The sequence below is a fragment of the Scyliorhinus canicula genome, chromosome 23 (genome assembly GCF_902713615.1).
Source record: "Scyliorhinus canicula chromosome 23, sScyCan1.1, whole genome shotgun sequence".
NCBI classification, from domain to species: Eukaryota; Metazoa; Chordata; class Chondrichthyes; order Carcharhiniformes; family Scyliorhinidae; genus Scyliorhinus; species Scyliorhinus canicula.
The window spans coordinates 7,208,863-7,233,105 of record NC_052168.1 but is presented as its reverse complement, the minus strand read 5'-3'; the positions used below and the strand labels follow the sequence as shown (position 1 = coordinate 7,233,105).

Genomic DNA, 24,243 nt, shown 5'->3' with positions numbered 1-24,243 from the left:
TTGGCCATGATAAATTGCCCTTGGTGTCCAAAAAAAGGTTAGATGGGGTTATTGGGTTACGGGGATAGGGTGGAAGTGAGGGCTTAAGTGGGTCGGTGCAGACTGGATAGGCCAAATGGCCTCCTTCGGCACTGTATGTGGATTCCAGCGGGGAATCGAACCTGGGACCCTGGCGTTGTGGATCCTATGATCCTCTATGAATATATCCAACGAACTGTCCCCAACAGATATCTGTGGTAGAGAATTCCATACGTTCTCAACTCTGAGTGAAGAAGTTCTTCCTCAACTCAGTCCTGAATGCAGGATTTTCAATTCCTGCTCTGAATGTATGCGGTGAGTTTAAACGCCGTACTGTTTAAAATAGTGTTTTATAGTCCAAGATGTTTATGTCATAGTTCTGTATTGCACACAAATGTACTCACATAAGCAACCAGTTTAAAGGAGCAATTGCTTTCACATCTATTTTTTACTCCACATTGACATTTTGAGTAATAGTTTGTCATTTCTGTCTTAGGGCAGTCAGTTCGAGCATTGTCCAATTTTCCCACTTGTGGCGTTCTGTATTTCCACATCTGTTATAGCCCAGGCTTGACAAAGAGCAGAGTCCTTCTCCAGCCGGTGCACCAAAATCTCTGGGATGAGGTAGATCATGGGTTTGTGCATAGTTTAGTCCCTCTATCTTGCCCCAATGCACCTCGGTACAAAAGCAACCTCCTAACGTGTCAGTGACGCACCCGTTTCTGATGCTAGTCATTCTTAAAGCGAGGCAAATGTGTTCACGAGCACCTGGGATTGGGAACTGACCTTAGAAACAGGAGTCTTGGGGCAGCACGGTGGCACAGTGGTTAGCATTGCTGCCTCACGGCACCGAGGTCCCAGGTTCGATCCCGGCTCTGGGACACTGTCGGTGTGGAGTTTGCATGTTCTCCCCGTGTTTGCGTGGGTTTTGCCCCCACAACCCAAAGATGTGCAGGGTAGGTGGACTGGTCAAGCTAAATTGCCCCTTAATTGGAAAAAAATTAAAAGAAAAAAAAGAAACAGGAGTCTTTCATCCCCTTGTGTGGAGTGATATCAGACCCAGGTTCCTTAGGTGAGAGAAGCCGGCAATTTAACTCTCTGTTGAGACGAAGGAGCAGCCGGCTCCATTTGTTATTTTGGGGGGCATCTTTTAGAAAAAGAAAATCGAGATTTCTGAAGTGAAATATTGATGACTCTGCCATTCTGGGGGTATCCCAGGGTTACCATCAGTTCCTGTTAAAAGAACAATGTTGGGGAGCCAGCTGGAATTAATAGGAATAAATACTGGAAACCGAAGCCTGGCTTTGCACCTACAAGACCACATCACCCACAGGTAATGTAAAAGGATTGTGATTTTTGTGGTGGTCATTAACCGTTTCAATCACTTTAAAAGTGAAGATGTGGAGATGCCGGCGTTGGACTGGGGTGGGCACAGTAAGAAGTCTTACAACATCGGGTTAAAAGTCCAACAGGTTTATTTGTAATCACTAGTTTCCGGAGCATAGCTCCGAAAGCTAGTGTTTCCATATAAACCTGTTGGACTTTAACCTGGTTTAAAAGTGAAGCAATGGACTTGACCTCTTCTTTTGCCCACATATCTCCCCCTCGCCAAACGTCGCCCAGCTCCCTTTGCTTTTTTTCAAAAGGTGGTAACTCCTTTTGTTATCAAAATGGCCACCATTTCAGTAAGAATTCACGTCTATATACAATTTATTTGTAAAACCATTCACGTGAAACGTGTCTTTTTTTTAATCACAGATAGGGTTTTAGATGTCAGATGTATATAAGCTTAGGGTTCCTTTTCAGTGGGTGAGTACAGGGAAACACAGAAGGACCTCCTTTAGGGCATCAAGAGAAACCAGCTCTGACATCGCAAAGGAAACCCCCTTAGCAAACGTGCAGCAGAGGAGAGAGTGGTGAGTGGAGAGGTGGTGGACGCTGGTGAAGAGGATAGAGAGGGGGTGAGCGCCTCACAGCGACGATCTCCTGGCAATGCAGAAGTCGGGTTTGATGCTCTGCACTGTGCAATCGGTGTAGTCCATCCTGCAGAGGTTGCATTCACAGCTGACCGCCACCGGGTAGGTGTAGGTGGAGTCGACACCCGTGGGGCAGCCTGGCAGCCTGATGGTCTCATATCGAATCTCCTTGTAAGTACACACGTGCTGGTAAACTGACAAGAGAGGGCTCTTGTATACCGATTCCTGCAGTCAAAGAATATGCTCTGAGTTAATCATTACATTGTTTCAGCCTGATCTCCAGACAGTGAGTTGGATTCTTATTTTGCAGCCTTTTGGATAAAAAAGTGGTCCGGTTTTAGTTTAAACCTTTTGCACAATCACAGAGTATTTCATAGAATCGTAGAATTTACAGTGCAGAAGGAGGCCATTCGGCCCATCGAGTCTGCACCGGCTCTTGGAAAGAGCACCCTACCCAAGGTCAACACCTCCACCCTATCCCCATAACCCAGTAACCCCACCCAGCACTAAGGGCAATTTTGGACACTAAGGGCAATTTATCATAGCCAATCCACCTAACCTGCACATCTTTGGACTGGGAGGAAACCGGAGCACCCGGAGGAAACCCACGCAGACACGGGGAAGACTCTGCACAGACAGTGACCCAGCGGGGAATCGAACCTGGGACCCTGGAGCTGTGAAGCAATTGTGCTAACCACTGTGCTACCGTGCTGCCCATTTCTGTTTGCACTTCCTCTGAGAATTTCCAAATGGAACAAAAGGACAATTATTTCATGCTGTTGATTATTCACAGCAAATGAATTGCTTTTGAAATCTAATCACTAGTTTTGGAGAGAAACCAAGCAGTAAGATCCCATGAACAGCAATCAGAATGACTGTGGTGGTTTGGGGGACAAATGGTGTCCTGGACACTGGGAGAATGCCCCTGTTCCTCCTCGTTGGATCTTTAACATCCACGCGAGAGGGCAGAATTTTACCATCTCATTTGGGAGATGATACCTCTGGCAGTTCAACCATCAGTATCTGATTCGTCGCCAATGATACTGAACATTGTGCAGTCATCATTGAAGAGAGTGTGCAGATGACTGACACAGTGGTCAGTACCATTCACGATTCCTCACGCTGAAGCAGTCAATGTCCAAATGCAGCAAGACATGCGCCCAACAAAACCCTTGAAACTCTACACCATCCAGGACATCCAGCCCGCTTGATTGCTCCCTCTTCCACAAACATTCACTCTCTCCACCACCACCCAACACTGGCAGCCGTGTGTACCATCTGCAAGGTGCACTGCAGGAACTCACCAAGGCTCCTTAGACAGCACCTTCCAAACCCTCCACCACCACCATGGAGGAATACAAGAGTGGCGGACATGGGAACCCCACCACCTGGAGGTTGCCCTCCAAGCCACTCCCCCATCCTGACTGGCAAATACATCGACCGTTCCTTCACTGTCGCTGGGTCAAAACTCTGGCATAGCCTCCCTATCAGCATGGTGGGTGCTCCTACACCTCAGGGACCTGCAGCGGTTCGAGAAGGCAGCTCAACACCTGAAGGGCAGCTAAGGATGGGCAATAAATGCTGGCCTGTAAATTAATAAATAAAACTTCCTTCGTCCTGTACTAAAACGCCAGTTTCAGATGATAGGATCAAGCCTCTGGGATGTTTTCCCATCGTTGCCACAACAGGCCGCTGGGAAACCCGCAGGTGGGTGCGTGCTGCCGGCGGAACGGAGAATTCCGCCGGCGGAGAATTAGCTCCCACACCTGCACTTATTGGGTCGGAGAATACTGAGAACGGCTGCCTGTACAAGGTGCTGAGGAAAGCCTTTGGCTTATGGGGACGTGGTGCAGTGGAAGTGGCAGAGGGTGTGAGCAGGGCTTTCCCCCCCCCCCCCCCCCCCTCCCCTCAATTACCTTTGTTGGACAGTAACCACCGCATATGGAGGTAGTGAGGGTCACGCAAATAGGACACTCGTCCTTCTCGGCAGAAATTGTCACATTGGTCGGGTGGCAGAGGTGTCGGCCCTGGACAGAATAGAAGCACATTGCGAGGAGGAACAGCTGCCAGAGACACATGCTGCAAAAGAGAAGGGGGGGGGAGAAAAAGGTTATTTTCCCCACACATTGTCAGATTACGTTCTCAGGCTCGATGTTGTAAAGTCACGGACCGAGATGGACTCAAAACGTTAACTCGGTCTCTCTCTACACAGATGCTACCAGACCAGCTGAGGCTTTCAGCTCTTTCTGTTTTTATTTCAGATTTTCAGAATCTTTCACTTTTGTTTTAGCCCCCCAGATGGGGGACACTTGGATTGGAGCACAGCCACTCTCTGTGTTTCCCCTTTCTCTCTGTGAAGTGCAACCTCAACACATTGTGCATAATGATAGGAACTAGGCGCATGTTCATAGGTCCCTGAAGGCAGCAGGACAGTTGATAAGGTAGTTCAGAAGGTCCATGGGGAGGGCAGCATGGTGGCACAGTGGTTAGCACTGCTGCTTCATGGCGCCGAGGTCTCAGGTTCGATCCTGGCTCTGGGTCACTTTCCATGTGGAGTTTGCACATTCTCCTCGTGTCTGCGTGGGTTTCACCCCCACAACCCAAAGATGTGCGGGGTAGGTGGATTGGCCACGCTAAATTGCCCCTTCATTGGAAAAAAGTAATTGGGTACTCTAAATTTATTTTTTAAAAGGTGTATGGGATACTAGCCTATATTAACCAGGGGCTGGTTTAACTCACTGAGCTAAATCGCTGGCTTTTAAAGCAAGCCAGCAGCACGGTTCGATTCCCATACCAGCCTCCCCGGACAGGCGCCGGAATGTGGCGACTAGGGGCTTTTCACAGTAACTTCATTGAAGCCTACTCGTGGCAATAAGCGATTTTCATTTCATTTCATTCATTAGCAAAGACGTAGAATATAAGAACAGGGAGGTTGTGATGGAGCTGTATGAAGCACTGGTTAGGCCATAGCTGGAATACCGTGTGCACTTCTGGTCGTTGCACTACAGAGGGTGCACAGGAGATTCACCAGGAAGTTCCCAGCGTTGAAGCATTTCATCTATGAAGAGAGGCTGGTTAGGTTGGGGTTGTTCTCCTTCGAGCAGAGAAGGTTGAGGGGGGGACCTGATCGAGGTGTACAGAATTATGCTGGACATAGGGTAGATAGGAAGGAATTTATCCCCTGAGCCGAGGGGTCAATAACCAGGGGGGGAATAGATTAATGGCAAAGGGCACGGAGTTTAGAGGGGATTTATTTTTAAATTTAGAGTACCCGATTATTTATTTTTTCCAATGAAGGGGTAATTTAGCATGGCCAATTCACCTACTCTGCCACATCTTTGGGTTGTGGGGGTGAGACCCACGGGGGGAATGTGCAAACTCCACACAGTGACCCGGGGCCGGGATCGAACCAAGCTTCTCAGCACCATGAGGCAGCAGTGCTAACCACTACACCACCGTGCCGCTCAGAATTCCAGGAGATTTGTGGAAAACCTTCTTCACCCAGAAGGGTGGTGGGAAACTGGAACTCATTTTCTGAAAGGGTGATGGGGGCGGGAACCCTCACAACATGGAGGAAGCATTTAGATGAGTACTTGAAACGCCAGAGCAGACAAGACCTAGTGCTGGAAAATGGGATTAGAATAGAAATCATAGCATTTACAGTGCAGCAGGAGGCCATTCGGCCCATCGAGTCTGCACGGCCCTTGGAAAGCGCACCTTACTTAAGGCCCCGCCTCCATCCTATCCCCGTAACCCCACCTAACCTTCTGGACATTAAGGGCAATTTATCACGGCCAATCCACCTAACTTGCACATCTTTGGACTGTGGGAGGAAACCGGAGGAAACTCACGCAGACACGGGGAGAAAGTACACACTCCGCACAGTGACCCAACCCGGGTCCCTGACGCTGTGGGGCAGCAGTGCCAACCACCATGCCACCCTGAAACAGATGTGTGCCCGATGGCCGGCGCCGACTGGATGGGCTGAAGGGCCTTTTTCCTGTGCTGTAAAACACTATAGCCCCCTGGAGGCCTGTTGCCTGTTATTACAATCATTTATTAGTGACTTTGAACTTTTAGGCACTCTGTTCTTCAGCCCCACTTCTGTCTCCCCATCAAACAAATATATTGACTAATGATATACACCAGTTGAAATGTAACCAACTGGCCATCTGAAATTAGAAGGAACATTCGCTTTTGGCCCCCTTATACCACAGCTCCGGGTTTAAAATTACCCCCCCCCCCCCCAGAAATGTATCGAAATGAAGATTTCTCCTTCTCCTAATCTTGCCTATAAATCCCCAAACTGAGCCACGACTCTTAAAATTTTGGCTTCAGCCACTTTCCTCATTTTCAGCTTTTATTGGGGGTGGGGGATTTTTAAAAAGCCGCCGGGGTCCTTTCCTATTGCCCCCCCCCCCCCCCCAGCAGCAAGATCAGACACTTGGACAAGTGGGGGTCCAGCACACCCGCTCAAATGTAACAATAATATTGCAACAATAATGATTGACTGGACACACATCCTCACCTGCTTTCGGCTGGGCTGCTGTGTGTTTTGTGGCTTGGGTGGAGCTCACAGTGAAAGCTCTGGAAGAAGTTGCAGAAATCTCAAATCTCTCGCTCTCGTCCTCTTTATAAAGAGGGGAACTTGTTTGCCCGCGATAACCATCTTCCCCGGGATTAACCCGCATGGTTACCAAACAGGTGATATCTGGAATGAATCCGACACATTGGCTGCTATTTATGATGCTGTTGCTCTTGGAAAGATTTGTGTGTGCGTCCGTGGCTGAGGGATCATGTGCATTCACACAGCGCCCTAATTATAAAAAAAGGTCTCTCAAAAGTTGTACCCAGTTAACGTTGAGCATCAGGCACAAAGAGCCATATTGAAACAGGCGATTCAAAACTTGGACAGGGCTGTTTTTTTTAAATTTAGAGTACCCAATTCATTTTTTTTTCCAATGAAGGGGCAATTTAGCCTGGCCAATCCACCTACCCTGCACACCTTTGGGTTACGGGGGTTAAGCCCACGCAGACACGGGGAAGAATGTACAAATTCCGCACGGACAGTGACCCAGAGCTGGGATCGAACCTGGGACCTCGGCGCCGTGAGGCAGCAGTGCTAACCACTGTGCCACCGTGCAGCCCACAGGGCTGAGTTTTAAGGAGCCTCGAAGAAGAAGGGAGTTTTAGGGATGGGACTGCAGACACAAGGAGTAAGGGCAGACCATATGGCAGTGATGGGCAATCTCAGATAGTGAGTGAGTCGCATGACATGCTCGCCCTCCATCTCAATGGGCAGCAATATTGAAATCTTGTTCACTAACCATGAATGAGATTAAATATATTTAACACACGCTGAATATTTCATAACAAATTCTAGAAAATACTTCATCATTCATATATTAGAACCACAGACTCTTTACAGTGCCGAAGGAGTGCATTTGGCCCATCGAGTATATACTGACCCTTCAAAAGAGCACCCAACCCAGTCCCAGGCCCCTATACAATCGCCTTTCCTTTTGGACACCAGGAGGCAATTTAGCGTGGCCAATCCACCTAACCTGCACATGATTGGACTGTGGGAGGCAGCCGGAGGAAACCAAAGCAGACACAGGGAGAATGCGCAAACTCCACACAGTCACCTAAGGCTAGGTTCTATTAATAGAACTGTCATCAACTTCAAATGGTAAAAATAAAATTAATATTTACCGTACCTGTCCTGGGAGTGTTTGATGGGGACAGTGTAGAGGGAGCTTTACTCTGCATCTAACTCGTGTTGTACCTGTCCTGGGAGTGTTTGATGCAGACAGTGTAGAGGGAGCTTTACTCTGTATCCAACCCCGTGCTGTACCTGTACTGGGAGTGTTTGATGGGAGACAGTGCGGAGGGAGCTTTACTCTGTATCTAACCCTGTGCTGTACCTGTCCTGGGAGTGTTTGATGGGGGACAGTGTAGAGGGAGCATTACTCTGTATCTAACCCCGTGCTGTACCTGTCCTGGGAGTGTTTGATGGGGACAGTGTAGAGGGAGCTTTACTCTATCTAACCCCGTGCTGTACCTGTCCTGGGAGTGTTTGATGGGGACAGTGTAGAGGGAGCTTTACCCTGTATCTAACCCTGTGCTGTACCTGTCCTGGGTATGTTTGATGGGGACAGTGTAGAGGGAGCTTTACCCTGTATCTAACCCCGTGCTGTACCTGTACTGGGAGTGTTTGATGGGGACAGTGTAAAGGGAGCTGTACTCTGTATCTAACCCCGTGCTGTACCTGTACTGGGAGTGTTTGATGGGAGAAAGCGTAGAGGTAATTGGTAAAAGAAGCAAAAGTGATAAAATAAAGAACATCCCCACGGGTCTGGAATACACTGCCTGAGAGTGTGGTGGCGGCAAGTTGCAATCGAGGCTTTCAAGAGGGAATCACATAATTATTTGAAATGACACAATGTTCAGGGTCACAGGGTGATGGTGAGCGGCTGGCACTGGGTGAAATGCTCATTTGGAGAGCTGGTGGAGATACAATGGACCGCAAGGATAATCCAGGGAACTACAGGCCGGTGAGCCTTACGTCAGTGGTAGGGAAATTACTGGAGAGAATTCTTCGAGACAGGATCTACTCCCATTTGGAAGCAAATGGACGTATTAGTGGGAGGCAGCATGGTTTTGTGAAGGGGAGGTCGTGTCTCACTAACTTTTTCGAAGAGGTCACAAAGATGATTGATGCAGGTAGGGCAGTGGGTGTTGTCTATATGGACTTCAGTAAGGCATTTGACAAGGTCCCTCATGGTAGACTGGTACAAAAGGTGAAGTCACATGGGATCAGGAGTGAGCTGGCAAGGTGGATACAGAACTGGCTAGGATATAGAAGGGTGCTTTTCTAATTGGAGGGCTGTGACTAGTGGTGTTCCGCAGGGATCAGTGCTGGGACCTTTGCTGTTCGTAGTATATATAAATGATTTGGAGGAAAATGTAACTCGTCTAATTAGTAAGACTGTGGCAATTCTGCGATCGCGGAGATCTCTGGAAGGGGAGCCTGAGACTGCTTGTCCGTGTGTGCCGTGACAAATCCTAGTGGGTGGATGTGTTGTGTGGATGTGAGTATCTGTATGTTGTGTCTGTCCATTATAAGCACAGCCCGTCAGTTTAAAGGTTAACAGGAAAGCAAGTAATCAGCGAGATTGAACTGAGGTCAATAATAGTGAAAAAGGCAACTAAAATGTTCAGCGTCTCAAGTTTTAATCCTGCACCATTACTGCAATTAAACTGTCTCCTTTCAATAATCTCTCGGATGTCAGTTTCCTACAAGGTTATCCATTAGAACCAATACCTCCACTCATAGAGTTAGCGTCAAGCTGCCAGGGTCAGCAGTATTTCCGCTACCTCGGATTTCTTCTGTAACATCCTTGAAACTGGCTATGATTAACTTTTATTTCCGCAGCCTTATAGAAAGGCAAAATCCAAAGTGACAACTGATACACGGGCATTACATGTGCAAACTCAACCCCATTCTCTTGGAAAATAGAATGTATAAATCAAGTATTGAAATATCCAATGTTTAGTTGACAACTCACAATTCAGGAAAAGTCAGGACAAGTTTAGAGTGAGGGGTGTGGGATACATCAAATATAGTTACATTTAGGCCTGGTATTTAGAAAGTACAATATGCTTTAAGCCACTAACGGAACGATGCAGGGCAAACAGCAATTGAAATAAAGTCGGCATTTTTGGAAATATTTCCTTCATAAAATTATTTTTACGGTCCTTTCCTTCTCACCGTGTCGGATCGGTTCCCCTCTGGTGATGCAGAATAATGAGTAATGGGCGGCACGGTAGCGCAGTGGTTAGCACTGTTGCTTCACGTTCCGGGTTCGATTCCCGGCTTGGGTCACTGTCTGTGCGGAGTCTGCACGTTCTCCCCGTGTCTGCGTGGGTTTCCTCCGGGTGCCCCGGTTTCCTCTCACAAGTCCCAAAAGACGTGCTTGTTGGGGGAATTGGACACTCTGAATTCTCCCTCCGTGTACCCGAACAGGTGCCGGAATGTGGTGACTAGGGGATTTTCACAGTAACTCCATTGCAGTGTTAATGTAAGCCAACTTCTGACAATAATAAAGGTGATAATGAGTGCCGAAGGTTATCGAACTCTGAAGCACACTGAAGCCACATCTGACCTCTTAGCAGCCCAGGTACACACACGTGCACATACATGTACATGCACAAATATACACACCCATTCACACAGCCACACATACACGCAAACACTAAACAGAGACAGTGATGGGGTACGTGGCGTCCATGCCGATTATCCCATGCCTAGCTCCAATGCCACTTCTGTACTGGGTTCAACAATGGCAGACTGGAGGTACAATGAAAGCACAAAAAAGTGCTGGAAATACTCAGTAGGTCAGGAAGCATCTTTAATATTCGCTGATTGTCACAAGTAGGCTTCAATGAAGTTCCTGTGAAAAGCCCCGAGTCGCCACATTCCGGCGCCTGTTCGGGCAGACCGCTACGGGAATTGAACCTGCGCTGCTGGCATAATTCTGCATTACAAGCCAGCTGTTTAGCCCACTATGCTAAACCAGCCCATAATAATCGCTTATTGTCACAAGTAGGCTTCAATGAAGTTCCTGTGGAAAACCCCTCGTTGCCACATTCCGGCGCCTGTTCGGGGAGGCCGGTACGGGAATTGAACCCGCGCTGCTGGCCTTGTTCTGCGTTACAAGCCAGCTGTTTAGCCCACTGTGCTAAACCACCCGTGGAGCGAGAAACAGAGTCAGGTTGCGAAGGTCTTTTGTCGGATTTCAGTTCATCAGATCTGAAATATTAACTCCGTTCTTTGAGTATTTCCCATGTCTTGTGACCTTATGGAGAGGAGACTTGACAGAGGTATTCAAGGTCCCGAGAGGTATGGACGGGGTGAGAAACTATCCCCACCGCAGAGAGCATCAAGAAATAGAGGGGCAGCGAGTCAAAGCAGTTGCCAAAAGGAGTAACAGCGATGTGAGAAAATGAGTTTCACCCAGAGGGTGGTTGGAGTCTGGATTGAGCTTCCTGAGGCTTGAGGCGGAGGGAGGTTCGATCGAGGTACTCAAAAGGGGCTGGTTTAGCACACTGGGCTAAATCGCTGGCTTTTAAAGCAGGCCAGCAGCACGGTTCAATTCCCGTACCAGCCTTCCCGAACAGGCGCCGGAATGTGGCGACTAGGGGCTTTTCACAGTAACTGCATTGAAGCCTACTCGTGACAATAAGCGATTTTCATTTCATTTTCAAGGGAATTTGATTACTGTCTGAAAAGAAAGAGGGGCAAGGTTACGGGGATAAGGCAGGGAAATGGATAGGACGCTCTTTCAGGGAGCCAGTGCAGACTCAATGGGCCAAATGGCCTCCTTCTGCACTGCAAAGAATCTGTTATAATCCATTTGTGGCGAACCTGTCTTCCCCCTTTCCCTTTATCCAACAGCAGAATACAGAGGAGGAAACACCAGGCAAGAAATAACATTGTCCACAGTTGCTATTTGCTTCATTCTTGCCATATACAGAGCACTCAAAGCCCAAGTATTATACAGCAATCTCCGCAGATCCTGTTGCTACTATTAGTTACCCTGTGAGCAACTCTTCTGTCCCAGCCAACGTTTCCCTCAACCAGCTTCAATATAACAGATTATCTGTTCATTCAGATATGTAATTATTCCTGGGAAGGCAGGCAGTTTATTGCCCACCCTGAATTGCCCTCGAGAAGGTGGTGCCGCCGAGGCCATTACTGCATCGCCGTTTACTTGTGACAATAAGTGATTATTATTATAATGTCCCTTTTGGGAAGGAAATTTGTCGTCCTTACCTGGTCTGGCCCACAGGTGACCACAGCAATGTGTTTGGTTGACTCTTACATTAGGGATGGGCAATAAATGCTGGCCCAGCCAGCAATGCCGTCATGAAGGAATTAAATCAAAATAACCATTTAGCAGAGTCGGTCCATGTCACAGCATAGGGGTTCCAACGCCCCAGCCGTTTCCGACTCTGCGTGAGCAGACTGGGACTAACATAACTCCATGTTCATTGTTGATGAGGCTGCACTTCCATCATCTTCTTTGAGCTGGATGGATACCCATCAGTAGATCTGGCTTAATAGCAGCAGGGACCGAGAGGAATCTTCGCCAGGACTACCCCATTCCAAAGGCTACACAAGAAAACATGCAGTTAAAATTCACATTTTTTTGCAACTTTAATGAATCGTTTCCCATTTGCATTCCCTCCTCCAATCAGTCAATGAATGATTCGCGAGTTCTCCTTTATTGCAGATTGTTTTCACTTAAAATGAAGACCCGCAGAGGCTTAGTTGAAAAAAAAAAATCCCTTTAGCCGTAAATAAACGTTTCTGTTGTTTGTTTCTTCATCTCCATGTGTTGGTGAGTAGCTGAAAGGCGATCGGATTGATGTGGAGATCGATGCCTGGAGCCGAGGGCCTGTGAGAGATGCGGCCGGGGAATTCACTTTCAAATTCCCAGTCAAAAGGGGGGAGATTTAATCGAGGGGTTTAACATTCAGAATGGTTTCGCTGGGGTAAGTTAAGGAGAGAAGGCAGAGATCGGAGCTGGCTGACAGGGCGGTGGAAGTAGACTCAATAATAACTCATCGAATTGAATAAATGCTTGAAAAGGAAAGATAAAAAAAGAATTGTGGGGCTACGGGGCAAGAGTGGGACTAACTGGAGAGCTCTTTCAGAGAGAGACAGCACAGGTTTTTTTTTTTAATGGGCTGAATGGCCTCCTCTACTGTCTCTCTCTCTCTGTTTCCACAGATCCAGGTTTCCAATATAATCTCCATTGTAAAGTCAGAACTAACCACTGAGGCGGATTTTTCTTTTTTGGAAGGGAAAGTACTTTTTGTTTTACAGAACCACAGGACGCTCGCCTCCGTACGTCATTGCTTCCGTCTTGTACATTTGGGGAACTGACAGGATCTCCGGGGTAGAGCCATCTCGGGTCACTACCCAGGGTGCCCGCAGCTGGTAATAGAGATCCTGCTTCCGCTTGACATCATTGGGCTGCTGGTACATCTCCTGATACAGCGTCTTGAGGCCCCGATTGGGAACGGGCGGCAGACGTCTGGGGAGGGGAGGAATCTTCGTCGGCGCGGGAAACACGCTGGGGTCAATCATCGGGCCCGGCCCACGGATGACCCGTTGGGCTTCTTTGGGCAGCGGGTTTTCCTTCAGGCCGTGGCCCCAGGTCTTCGGATAGTCTTCCATCTCCCAGTACGTCCCTATGTCCTTCTTTGGAAACCCTTCCAGCTCTTCCCTGCAAAGGAGAGGGGGGGGGGGGGGGGGGGGGGGAGAGAGAGAGAGAGTCATTAAAGTCCCACCTTCAGAGGTCAGGGTGCTTAGGAAAGCGGTTGGAGATGGGACACAACCTTCAAAATGTGCGGACATGGGATGAGCATTGGGGTGCGCTGACGTCACCACGTGGGAGAGTGATTGAGACATAATCTCCATTGTAAAGTCAGAACTAACCACTGAGACGGATTTTTCTTTTTTGGAAAATAAAAGGTTTATTACAAAAGCCTTTCATAGAGCCTTTGACAAGAGAGGTTGAATGTCTTGTTAAGAGGAAGAAGGAGACTTATGTACGGCTGAGGAAACAAGGTTCAGACAGGGCGCTGGAGGGATACAAGATAGCCAGGAGGGAACTGAAGAAAGGGATTAGGAGAGCTAAGAGAGGGCATGAAAAATCTTTGGCGGGTAGGATCAAGGAAAACCCCAAGGCCTTTTACACATATGTGAGAAATATGAGAATGACTAAAGCGAGGGTAGGTCCGATCAAGGACAGTAGCGGGAGGTTGTGTATTGAGTCTGAAGAGATAGGAGAGGTCTTGAACAAGTATTTTTCTTCAGTATTTACAAACGAGAGGGGCCATATTGTTGGAGAGGACAGTGTGAAACAGACTGGTAAGCTCGAGGAGATGCTTGTTAGGAAGGAAGATGTACTGGGCATTTTGAAAAACTTGAGGATAGACAAGTCCCCCGGGCCTGACGGGATATATCCAAGGATTCTATGGGAGGCAAGAAATGAAATTGCAGAGCCGTTGGCAATGATCTTTTCATCCTCGCTGTCAACAGGGGTGGTACCAAAGGATTGGAGAGTGGCGAATGTCGTACCCCTGTTCAAAAAAGGGAATTGGGATAACCATGGGAATTACAGGCCAGTTAGCCTTACTTCGGTGGTAGGCAAAGTAATGGAAAGGGTACTGAGGGTTAGTATTTCTGCATCTGGAAAGACACTGCTTGATTAGGGATAGTCAGCACAGATTTGTGAGGGGTAGGTCTTGCCTTACAAGTCTTATTGACTTCTTTGAGGAGGTGACCAAGCATGTGGATGAAGGTAAAGATGTGGTGTACATGGATTTTAGTAAGGCATTTGATAAGGTTCCCCATGGTAGGCTTATGCAGAAAGTAAGGAGGCATGGGATAGTGGGAAATTTGGCCAGTTGGATAATGAACTGGCTAACCGATAGAAGACAGAGAGTGGTGGTGGATGGCAAATATTCAGCCTGGAGCCCAGTTACCAGTGGCATACCACAGGGATCAGTTCTGGGTCCTCTGCTGTTTGTGATTTTCATTAACGACTTGGATGAGAGATTTGAAGGGTGGGTCAGTAAATTTGCAGATGATACAAAGATTGGTGGAGTTGTGGATAGTGAGGAGGGCTGTTGTCGGCTTCAAAGAGACATAGATAGGATGCAGAGCTGGGCTGAGAAGTGGCAGATGGAGTTTAACCCTGACAAGTGTGAGGTTGTCCATTTTGGAAGGACAAATATGAATGCGGAATACAGGGTTAACGGTAGGGTTCTTGGCAATGTGGAGGAGCAGAGAGATCTTGGGGTCTATGTTCATAGATCTTTGAAAGTTGCCACTCAAGTGGATAGAGCTGTGAAGAAGGCCTATGGTGTGCTAGCGTTCATTAGCAGAGGGATTGAATTTAAGAGTCGTGAGGTGATGATGCAGCTGTACAAAACCTTAGTCAGGCCACATTTGGAGTACTGTGTGCAGTTCTGGTCACCTCATTTTAGGAAGGATGTGGAAGCTTTGGAAAAGGTGCAAAGGAGATTTACCAGGTTGTTGCCTGGAATGGAGAGTAGGTCTTACGAGGAAAGGTTGAGGGTGCTAGGCCTTTTCTCATTAGAACGGAGAAGGATGAGGGAGCGACTTGATAGAGGTTTATAAGATGATCAAGGGAATAGATAGAGTAGACAGTCAGAGACTGTCATAAATTTAAGATGAATGGTGGAAGATATAGGGGGGATGTCAGAGGTAGATTCTTTACCCAGAGAGTAGTGGGGGCATGGAATGCACTGCCTGTGGAAGTAATTGAGTCGGAAACATTAGGGACCTTCAAGCGGCTATTGGATAGGTACATGGATTAGGGTAGAATAATGGAGTGTAGATTAATTGCTTCTTAAGGGCAGCACGGTAGCTGGTTGGCGTGTTGGCTGGTTGGCGTGTTGGTTGGTTGGCATGTTGGCTGGTTGGCGTATTGGCTGGTTGGCATGTTGGCTGGTTGGCATGTTGGCATGTTGGCTGGTGAATGGCCTCCTTCTGCACTGTAGGGATTCTATGGATTTAAAAGGAAGCATTAGAGAGGGTGCAGAGGAGATTCACGAGGATGTTGCCAATGCTGGAAAATTGTAGCCATGAGGAAAGGTTAGAGAGGCTGGAACAGAGGAGGTTAAAGGGAGATTTGATTGGGATGTACAAAACATTGAGGATACATTGGTTGGGAAGGCACGATTGGCCGAATGGCTGTAACGATTCTACCCTCCAAGGTAGAATTCTACCCAGCAAGCAGCTGTTTTTTGAAGCAAATTGGAGACACGACCAGACCTCTAACGGAAATGTGTGATCGGACAGGTGGAAAATGTGGTAAAGAATAAACAAACGTACTTCTTAAACGCCCTGAAATCCTTGTTGGTTGTGGATAAGTAAATGTTGTTGAGACGCAGGACATCTTTGTCTCGAACAAAATACTCCTGACCAGCCAGGGCTGGGTTTTCCGTACTGGCAATGATATCCTGGGAAAACAGACAGGATTAAAGGTCATTCTGCTAACATCCCTCGGAGTATGCGAATGGTGGACATAACGCTGTGTGTGTATGTGTGTGATGTGCCTTGCAGCATATATAATGAGCCACGGGGCATGTCGCTGTGTAATGCACCCAAAACCTGATCCCAAGATCAGGAGGCAGTACAGTCGGGGCTGGGGGAGTGAACTGGGAAGGTGCTGCTGGCATGTTCTGGAGAAATTCCTTTGCAAAGGAAAGCCTGAGGGAAACGCTTTCAGTGTCAGCGTCTAATGTTTCTACTCGGGGGGGGGGGGGGGGGGGGGGGCAGGATCAGGCTATCGAGTTGGATGATCAGATAAGTTCATAATGAATGACAGAGCAGGCTAGAAGGGCCGAATGGCCTCCTCCTGCTCCTATTGTCTGCGTGGGTTTCCTCCGGGTGCTCCAGTTTCCTCCCCCAGTCCAAAAATGTTCGGGTTAGGTGGATTGACCATGTTGAATTGGCCCATAGTGTCCAGAGATGTGCGGGTTAGGTGGATTGGCCGTGCTAAAATGCCCCTCAGTGTCCAAAGGATCAGTGGGGTTATGGGGATAGGGCGGGAATTGGGCCTTAAAGAGGAGCTGTGCAGACTCGATGGGCCGAATGGCTTCCTTCTGCACTGTAGGGATACCATGATTCTGTGTGTGTGTCCACTGTGTGTGTGTCTTTGTCTCTGTGTCTCCATTGCAGAGCTGTCTGCGTGTGTTTCTGTATATGTGCGTCTATGCTCACGTATGTCCATCCATATTGCCAGAGAGACTCAGTGTTGCTCACGTTTGATATGTCTTGTATGTAAAAGATGTAATGTTCAACCTATGAGATTACATTCAAACTGTCGGCCAACTACCATCGCCAAAGGCCAAATGTCCTTTATGGGCCTTACTTTCGATGGTCCATTGGTGTGATGGTTGGCCAGGAGGAAGGGCTGAGGCCCAGCCTTAAACGCAGTGTCCATGGAGTGTGGAAGTCTGCCAGTGTATTTGTCCTTCATCTCACTCGTTTGGTTAACCATGTTCAGGGGAGTCCTCCAGTCTCGCCTGCTCAGCTGAAAAATAAAGAATGAAAACGAGGAATGTAGCCCAGGACTGAGAAGTTGCTCCACGGAGATATAAACACAGCCTCAACAAAATGGGATGAAGACTTCCTTTCCCCATCTGCTTACAGAGGCCGATGTGAGACGCAACTGCTCGAGTCTAATTCTACTGAATCCACAAACTGAAGATTGAGGTGCACATCTAAGGCTGTGTTTAGCTTAAAACTTAATGGAAGTGAACTCTCTCCGTATCGAACTTGCACTACACTTGTCCTGGGAGTGTTTGATGGGAACAGTGTAGAGGGAGATTTACTCTGTATCTAGCCCCGTGCTGTACCTGTCCTGGGAGTGTTTGATGGGGACAGTGTAGAGGGAGATTTACTCTGTATCTAACCCCGTGCTGTACCTGTCCTGGGAGTGTTTGATGGGGACAGTGTAGAGGGAGCTTTACTCTGTATCTAACCCAAGTCCTGTACCTGTCCTGGGAGTGATTGATGGGGACAGTGTAGAGGGAGCTTTACTCTATATCTAACCCCGTGCTGTACCTGCCCTGGGTGTGTTTGATGGGGACAGTGTAGAGGAAGCTTTACTCTGTATCTAACCCAAGTCCTGTACCTGTCCTGGGAGTGATTGATGGGGACAGTGTAGAGGGAGCTTTACTCTGTATCTAACCCCGTGCTGTACCTGTCCTGGGAATGTTTGATGGGGACAGTGTAGAGGGAGATTTACTCTGTATCTAACCCCATGCTGTACCTGTCCTGGGAATGTTTGATGGGGACAGTGTTGAGAGAACTTTACTCTGTATCTAACCCAAGTCCTGTACCTGTCCTGGGAATGATTGATGGGGACGGTGTAGAGGGAGCTTTACTCTGTATCTAACCCCGTGCTGTATCTGTCCTGGGAGTGTTTGATGAGGACAGTGTAGAGGGAGCTTTACTCTGTATCTAACCCCGTGCTGTACCTGTCCTGGGAGTGTTTGATGGGGACAGTGTAGAGGGAGCTTTACTCTGTATCTTACCCCGTGCTGTACCTGTCCTGGGAGTGTTTGATGGGGACAGTGTAGAGGGAGCTTTACTCTGTATCTAACCCCGTGCTGTACATGTCCTGGGAGTGTTTGATGGGGACAGTGTAGAGGGAGCTTTACTCTGTATCTAACCCCGTGCTGTACCTGTCCTGGGAGTGTTTGATGAGGACAGTGCAGAGGGATCTTTACTCTGTATCTAACCCCGTGCTGTACCTGTCCTGGGAGTGATTGATGGGGACGGTGCAGAGGGAGCTTTACTCTGTATCTAACCCCGTGCGGTACCTGTCCTGGGAGTGTTTGATGAGGACAGTGTAGTTGACTGGACGGCTGGTTTGTGATGCAGAGCAAGGCCAGCAGCAGGGGTTAATCCCCGTACCGGCTGAGGTTATCCACAAAGGCCCCGCCTTCTCTGCCTTGCCCTTCGCCCGAGGTGTGGTGACCCTCAGGTTAATTCACCACAAGTCAGCTCTCTCTCAAATAGCGAGAGCAGCTTAATGGCCCTCGGGGATTATGGTGCCTTGCGTTTAATTTCATAGTGGGGGCTTTACTCTGGATCTAACCCCGTGGTGCACCTGCCCTGGGTGTTTTTGATGGGACAGTGTAGTGGCAATTGTACCCTAGCCCACATTGTACTGCCCCTAAGTGCCAATATCGATCATCACCCTGACAAACACACAAGTCAAAAAAAGACTCAAAGCCAAACATTCTGAGTGGAAGGAGCCATCAGAAGTCTTCCTTTGCAACACTCACCTTTTCTGACAGATCCTTCATGTAATGAACATTCCAGTGATTGGGAACCTTCATGAAGCGAGGGTGACCAAGTACACCTCCGATCGTCTTGAGATTGTGAGTTGACCCAGTAGTAGTTTCAAAGTTATTAAAAACCTCATCGTAAGGATGGATAGTGTCTCCCTCTCTCAGCTTCAGAGGAAAAGGATCTTTCAAAAAAGACTGAAACAAGAAGGGATAGAGTGACTTGCACAGACTTCCTCTCTATCTTTCTGGAATAAAGCTCATCTCTTGACAAGATCCTCACTGGAGTATGACCGATTCATGGTCTCCACAAGAGAGACATACAAGATCCAAGCTGGTAAGAAAAGGCGTTGCACCTCCTCCCTGGCCTTGATCTGATGCCTGACTTTAGCCAAATGGCCGAGAAGTGATATTGCCCTCAATATCATCGGGTCAGGAACGTGAAAAATCAACAGGGTAACTGCTCCCAAATATTATTCTGCCACTTGCTGTGTACCTGGAACCGGGGAGGTTGTTCTGATGTGGTGTGAGCTGGGTGTTCACCTTTGAATAATGAATGGGATTTGAACTAAACTCGTGGAATTATAATGTTCCTTTACCCCTTTCTATTATTGACTGTGTCCTTATCTGATTCTGGTCCTTGATTACTCTGCCTATAACTTTTAGAACATAGAACATACAATGCAGAAGGAGGCCATTCAGCCCATCAAGACTGCACCGACCCACTTAAGCCCTCACTTCCACCCTATCCCATGTAACCCAATAACCCTTCCTAACCTTTTGGTCACTAAGGGCAATTTAGCATGCCAATCCATCTAACCTGCACGTCTTTGGACTGTGGGAGGAAACCGGAGCACCCGGAGGAAACCCACGCAGACACGGGGAGAACGTGCAGACTCCACACAGACAGTGACCCAGCGGGGAATCGAACCTGGGACCCTGGCGCTGTGAAGCCACAGTGCTACCACTTGTACTGACTTCTCCTTGCTGTCTTTTTCTCTTGTTCTTGATTTCCCCCTCCTCTGAATCCTTACTTAGGTTCCCATTCCCCTGCCATATAGGATGTTTTGGTTAGATGGATTGGCCATGCTAAATTGCCTCTTGGGGTCCAAAGATGTGCAGATTAGGTTGGGTTACGGGGATAGGACAGGGGAAGTAGGCTGAGGTAGGGTACTCTTTCGGATGGTCAGTGCAGGCTCGATGGGCCAGTACCTGAAAGACCTCCTTCTGCACTGTAGGGATTCTATGGATTTTGAGGCAGATAAACATAGACATCTTGGACAGATCCCACTACCAATGAAGAGGAGCCAGTAAAAATCTGAGCGCAAACAATGAACCGAGAACGAGAAGGGGTATTTGGACTTTCCGTGTAATTAAAAAAAACTGATGATTTGCAATATCTGACCCTGTTGGGAAAGATGGAGGGTAAAACAGATTGAGGTAGACAAAGAACCAACTTTCCAAGAGTTGCTCAGGAACTGGATGTGTGTACCACCGACAGGGCGGCACGGTAGCACATTGGTCATCACTGTTGCTTCACAGCTCCAGGGCCCCGGGTTCGATTCTCGGCTTGGGTCACTGTCTGTGCGGAGTCTGCACGTTCTCCCCGTGTCTGCGTGGGTTTCCTCCGGGTGCTCCGGTTTCCTCCCACAAGCCGTTAGGCGAAATGGGCATTCTGAATTCTCCCTCTGTACCCGAACAGGCGCCGGAATGTGGCGACTAGGGAATTTTCACAGTAACTTCATTGCAGTTTTAATGTAAGCCCACTTAATAGTAATAATAAATTATGAAATGTATTATTAAAGAGATGGCCAGGCCTCCAGAGCAAGGTTATCTTGGCGATCCATGTTGGCTGATGGTACCTGAAGAGGGAGAATCATGTCACATCCTCAGAAACAAGCATTCAGTGAATGACAAGGAGCAGTGATCTGGAGAACTGAGAAAACAGGAGGTTCATGTGGCACTTTTCACCATCCTGTGGGGGTGTCTCAAAGTGCTTCAGAGCTAACGATTCCTTAAAAACAGAAATGTACACAGATGTGCCAACAGTACCAGTCCCTTCTTATTTTTGGGGCTCGGATTCACTGAGATCTCAGAGGGGTTTTTGATTGAATGATTGTAACGGGGGGGGGGGGGGGGGGTGTTGAGCCACTTACTTTGAAGTCAGAGGGTGGGAAGTATCGGGCTGGGGTGTAATGCAGCCCAATGCCCGTGCTGGTGAGGTGCAGGTCGTGTCTCCTCTCTGTCGCGGCCATGGGGCTCCTCTCCTTGTCCCTCCCGCCCTGGCCCCAGTAGCCGTTCTGCTGTTTGTTTCGTTTCCCTGGAAACGACGCAGCCCCGACGTTTGATACAATCTGCCGAAGCCAACGTGGCGCCGGCCAGAGCTCCAGGGGTAATTGACCAGCAAACTCCTTCCTCCCCCGTGGGGGCGACGGCGGGGCCACCTGCCCAGGGCACGGTCTCAGCTACTGGCTGACAAATTGAAACGTCAATAACTGCAGGTTGAGAGCCCTTAGCTGGAGGGTGTGTGTAAGGTACATAACAGCAATGTCTGCCTTTTCAACAACATCAATGGCAACCAAGGGGGTGGGGGTGGGGAAGGGGGTTAAAATGGGGAAGGCAGGATGTGAGGAGGGCTTGGAGTTAGGGGAGGTGGTAGACCAGTGGTTAGCACTGTCGCTTCACATCGCCGGGTTCGATTCCCAGCTTGGTTCACTGTCCATGCAGTCTGCACATTCTCCCCGTGTCTGCGTGGGTTTCCTCCGGGTGCTCCGGTTTCTACCCACAAGTCCCGAAAGATGCGCTGATAGGTGAATTGGACATTCTGAATTCTCCCTCCGTGTACCCGAACAGGTGCCGTAATGTGGCGACAAGGGATTTTCACAGTAATTTCATTGCAGTGCTAATGCAGTGTTTAGGGGCTGTTTAGCACACAGCTAAATCGCTGGCTTTGAAAGCAGACCAAGCAAGCCAGTAGCACTGGCTTCCTGTAACAGCCTCCCCGAATAGGCGCCGGAATGTGGCGACTAGGGGCTTTTCACAGTAACTTCATTTGAAGCCTACTTGTGACAATAAGCGATTTTCATTTCATTTCATGTAAGCCTGCTGGTTCACTAAGAAAGATTATTATTATTGAATTGTTTGGTTGTTTTTGAATGCCTACAGTGCAGAAGGAGGCCATTCGGCCCATCGGGCACCGACCCCCTCGAATGAGCACTCTGCCCATCCACAAGTGTCCACCCCTACCTATCCCTGGAATCCCATAACCTAACCTACCCATCCCTGGACACCAAGGGACAATTTAGCGCTGCTAATCCACCTAACCCGCTTATCTTTGGACTGTGGGAGGAAACCGGAGCACACAGAGAAAACCCACGCAGACACTGAGAGAACATGCAAACTCCACAGAGTTATCCGAGGCCGGAATTGAACCTGGGGCCCTGGCGCTGTGAGAAAGCAGTGCTAGCCACTGTGCCACCCTTCTGATTATTTTTGTATATGTAAAAATGCCTTGAATAAAAATCTTTCCAATAAAAAAAGTCAATGGCTCAAAAGTCTCGAAAGGGCTGATAAACTTCTGAGATGTGTAAAACAAAACATCGTGCTATTAATCTTGCATTTATAGAATTATGCTTTAAATAGTCAAGGTTCAGGGCATTACTGGACATCATTTGACACCGAACCAGGACATATAATAAGGGGTGACACAGTGGTTAGCGCTGCTGCCTCACAGCTCCAGGGACCCAGGTTCAATTCCGGCCTCGGGTAATGGCCTCCTCCTGCACTGTAGTGATTCCATCCTATGAGGACAGAGGATCACAAGCTTGGACAGAGGCAGCATTCGGGTCTTGAAGGGGACAGGTGTGTCCTGGAGTTCCTGATCATGGGGCCATGGATGGCAGTGATTAGAATTGTGGATAGCAGGAGCTGGAGCAGCAGAGATCTCGGAGGTTTATTAAGGATGACAAATTATAGCAATACTGTAATCATAATCTTTATTAGTGTCACAAGTAGGTTTACATTAACACTTCAATGAAGTTACTATGAAAAGGCCCTAGTTGCCACACGCCGGCACCTGTTCGGGTACACAGAGGGAGAATTCAGAATGTCTAATTCACCTAACAAGCACATCTTTTGGGATTTGTGGGAGGAAACCGGAGCACCCGTAAGAAACCCACGCAGACACAGGTAGAACATGCAGACTCTGCACAGACAGCAAACCCAAGCCAGGAATCGAACCGGGGTCCCTGGTGCTATGAAACAACTGTGCTAACCACTGGGGCAGAGGTAAACTATGGAAGAATTTTAAAACAAGAATGAGAATTTACAAGTCGAGGCCAGGAAGCCATTGAATGTCAGCAAGAACGGCGCCAAGGACCCAGGATCTGTCCTGCCCCCGGGTCACTATCTGTGTGGAGTTTGCACATTCTCCCCGTGTCTGCGTGGGTCTCACCCCCACAACCCAAAGATTTGCAGGGTAGGGGCATTGGCTACGCTAAATTGCCCCTTAATTGGAAAAAAATAGTTGGGTACTTTTTAAAATAAAAGGATTTCTACAGTGCAGGCCATTCCAGTCTGCACCGATCCTCCGAAAGAGCTCTCGACTGTGGCCCACATTCCCCATGGATTGATCGTGGCCTTTGTACAGTCTACAGATTGCAAGGGCATGGGTGAGAGTTCAGCAGCCGCTGAACCCTGGCAGGGGCAGTTAGTTGATATTAGAGAGATGAAAATAGGTGGCCTTGGTGATTAACACCGAGATTGCAAACAGTCTGGTTCAGCCCGAGTTACCAGGGAACGAATTGGGAGTAGAGGCTAGGAAATGAGGTTTGAGCGAAAGATCATGATGATGACAAAAATATTTAGTTGAATTAATTTCTGCTCATTCAATACTGGATGTTAGATATGCTTAGTTTTGGATACTAAGGGGAATTGGATACTAACGGTTTTCTTCCAGGTGCTCCGGTTTTCTCCCACAATCCAAAGATGTGCAGGCTAGGTGTTGTTGCAAGCATAGGGCGGGGGAGTGAACCAAGTTAGGGTGCTCTTTCAGACTTGATGGGCTGAATGGCCTTCTGCACTGTAGGCAATCTATGGTAGAGATGCGTGGATACAGTACTATGGAGGTAGAACATAAACCATGATCAGAGTCTACGGCCCGGAGACAGGCCCTATGTCCCAAACTGGTCCATGCCAACCAAAAACCCCATCTAAGCTAACCCCATTTGCCTGCATTGGGCCCATATCCCTCTAACCCTTTCCTATCCAAGTATCTGTTAAATATTGTCAATGTCCCTGCCTCAACCACTTCCTCCGGCATCTCATCCTACATACGTACCACCCTGTG

The 24,243-nt window shown here is 48.3% G+C and overlaps 2 protein-coding genes across 2 annotated transcripts; both read right to left on the bottom strand.

Moving 5' to 3' along the window:
• Nucleotides 1-1,988: 1,988 nt before the first annotated feature.
• Nucleotides 1,989-6,732, bottom strand: LOC119956623 (lutropin subunit beta-like). Its single transcript, XM_038783962.1, has 3 exons — nucleotides 6,523-6,732; nucleotides 3,911-4,073; nucleotides 1,989-2,219 (listed from the first exon to the last, which is right to left on the bottom strand). Exons 2-3 carry the CDS (start codon nucleotides 4,070-4,072, stop codon nucleotides 1,989-1,991), a joined length of 393 nt encoding a protein of 130 aa, XP_038639890.1. The 5' UTR covers nucleotide 4,073; nucleotides 6,523-6,732.
• A 5,468-nt stretch (nucleotides 6,733-12,200) lies between these two features.
• LOC119956455 lies at nucleotides 12,201-21,228 on the bottom strand. Its single transcript, XM_038783721.1, has 5 exons — nucleotides 21,053-21,228; nucleotides 18,894-19,094; nucleotides 16,970-17,131; nucleotides 15,928-16,055; nucleotides 12,201-13,288 (listed from the first exon to the last, which is right to left on the bottom strand). Exons 1-5 carry the CDS (start codon nucleotides 21,149-21,151, stop codon nucleotides 12,880-12,882), a joined length of 999 nt encoding a protein of 332 aa, XP_038639649.1. The 5' UTR covers nucleotides 21,152-21,228; the 3' UTR covers nucleotides 12,201-12,879.
• Between the last annotated feature and the right edge of the window lie 3,015 nt (nucleotides 21,229-24,243).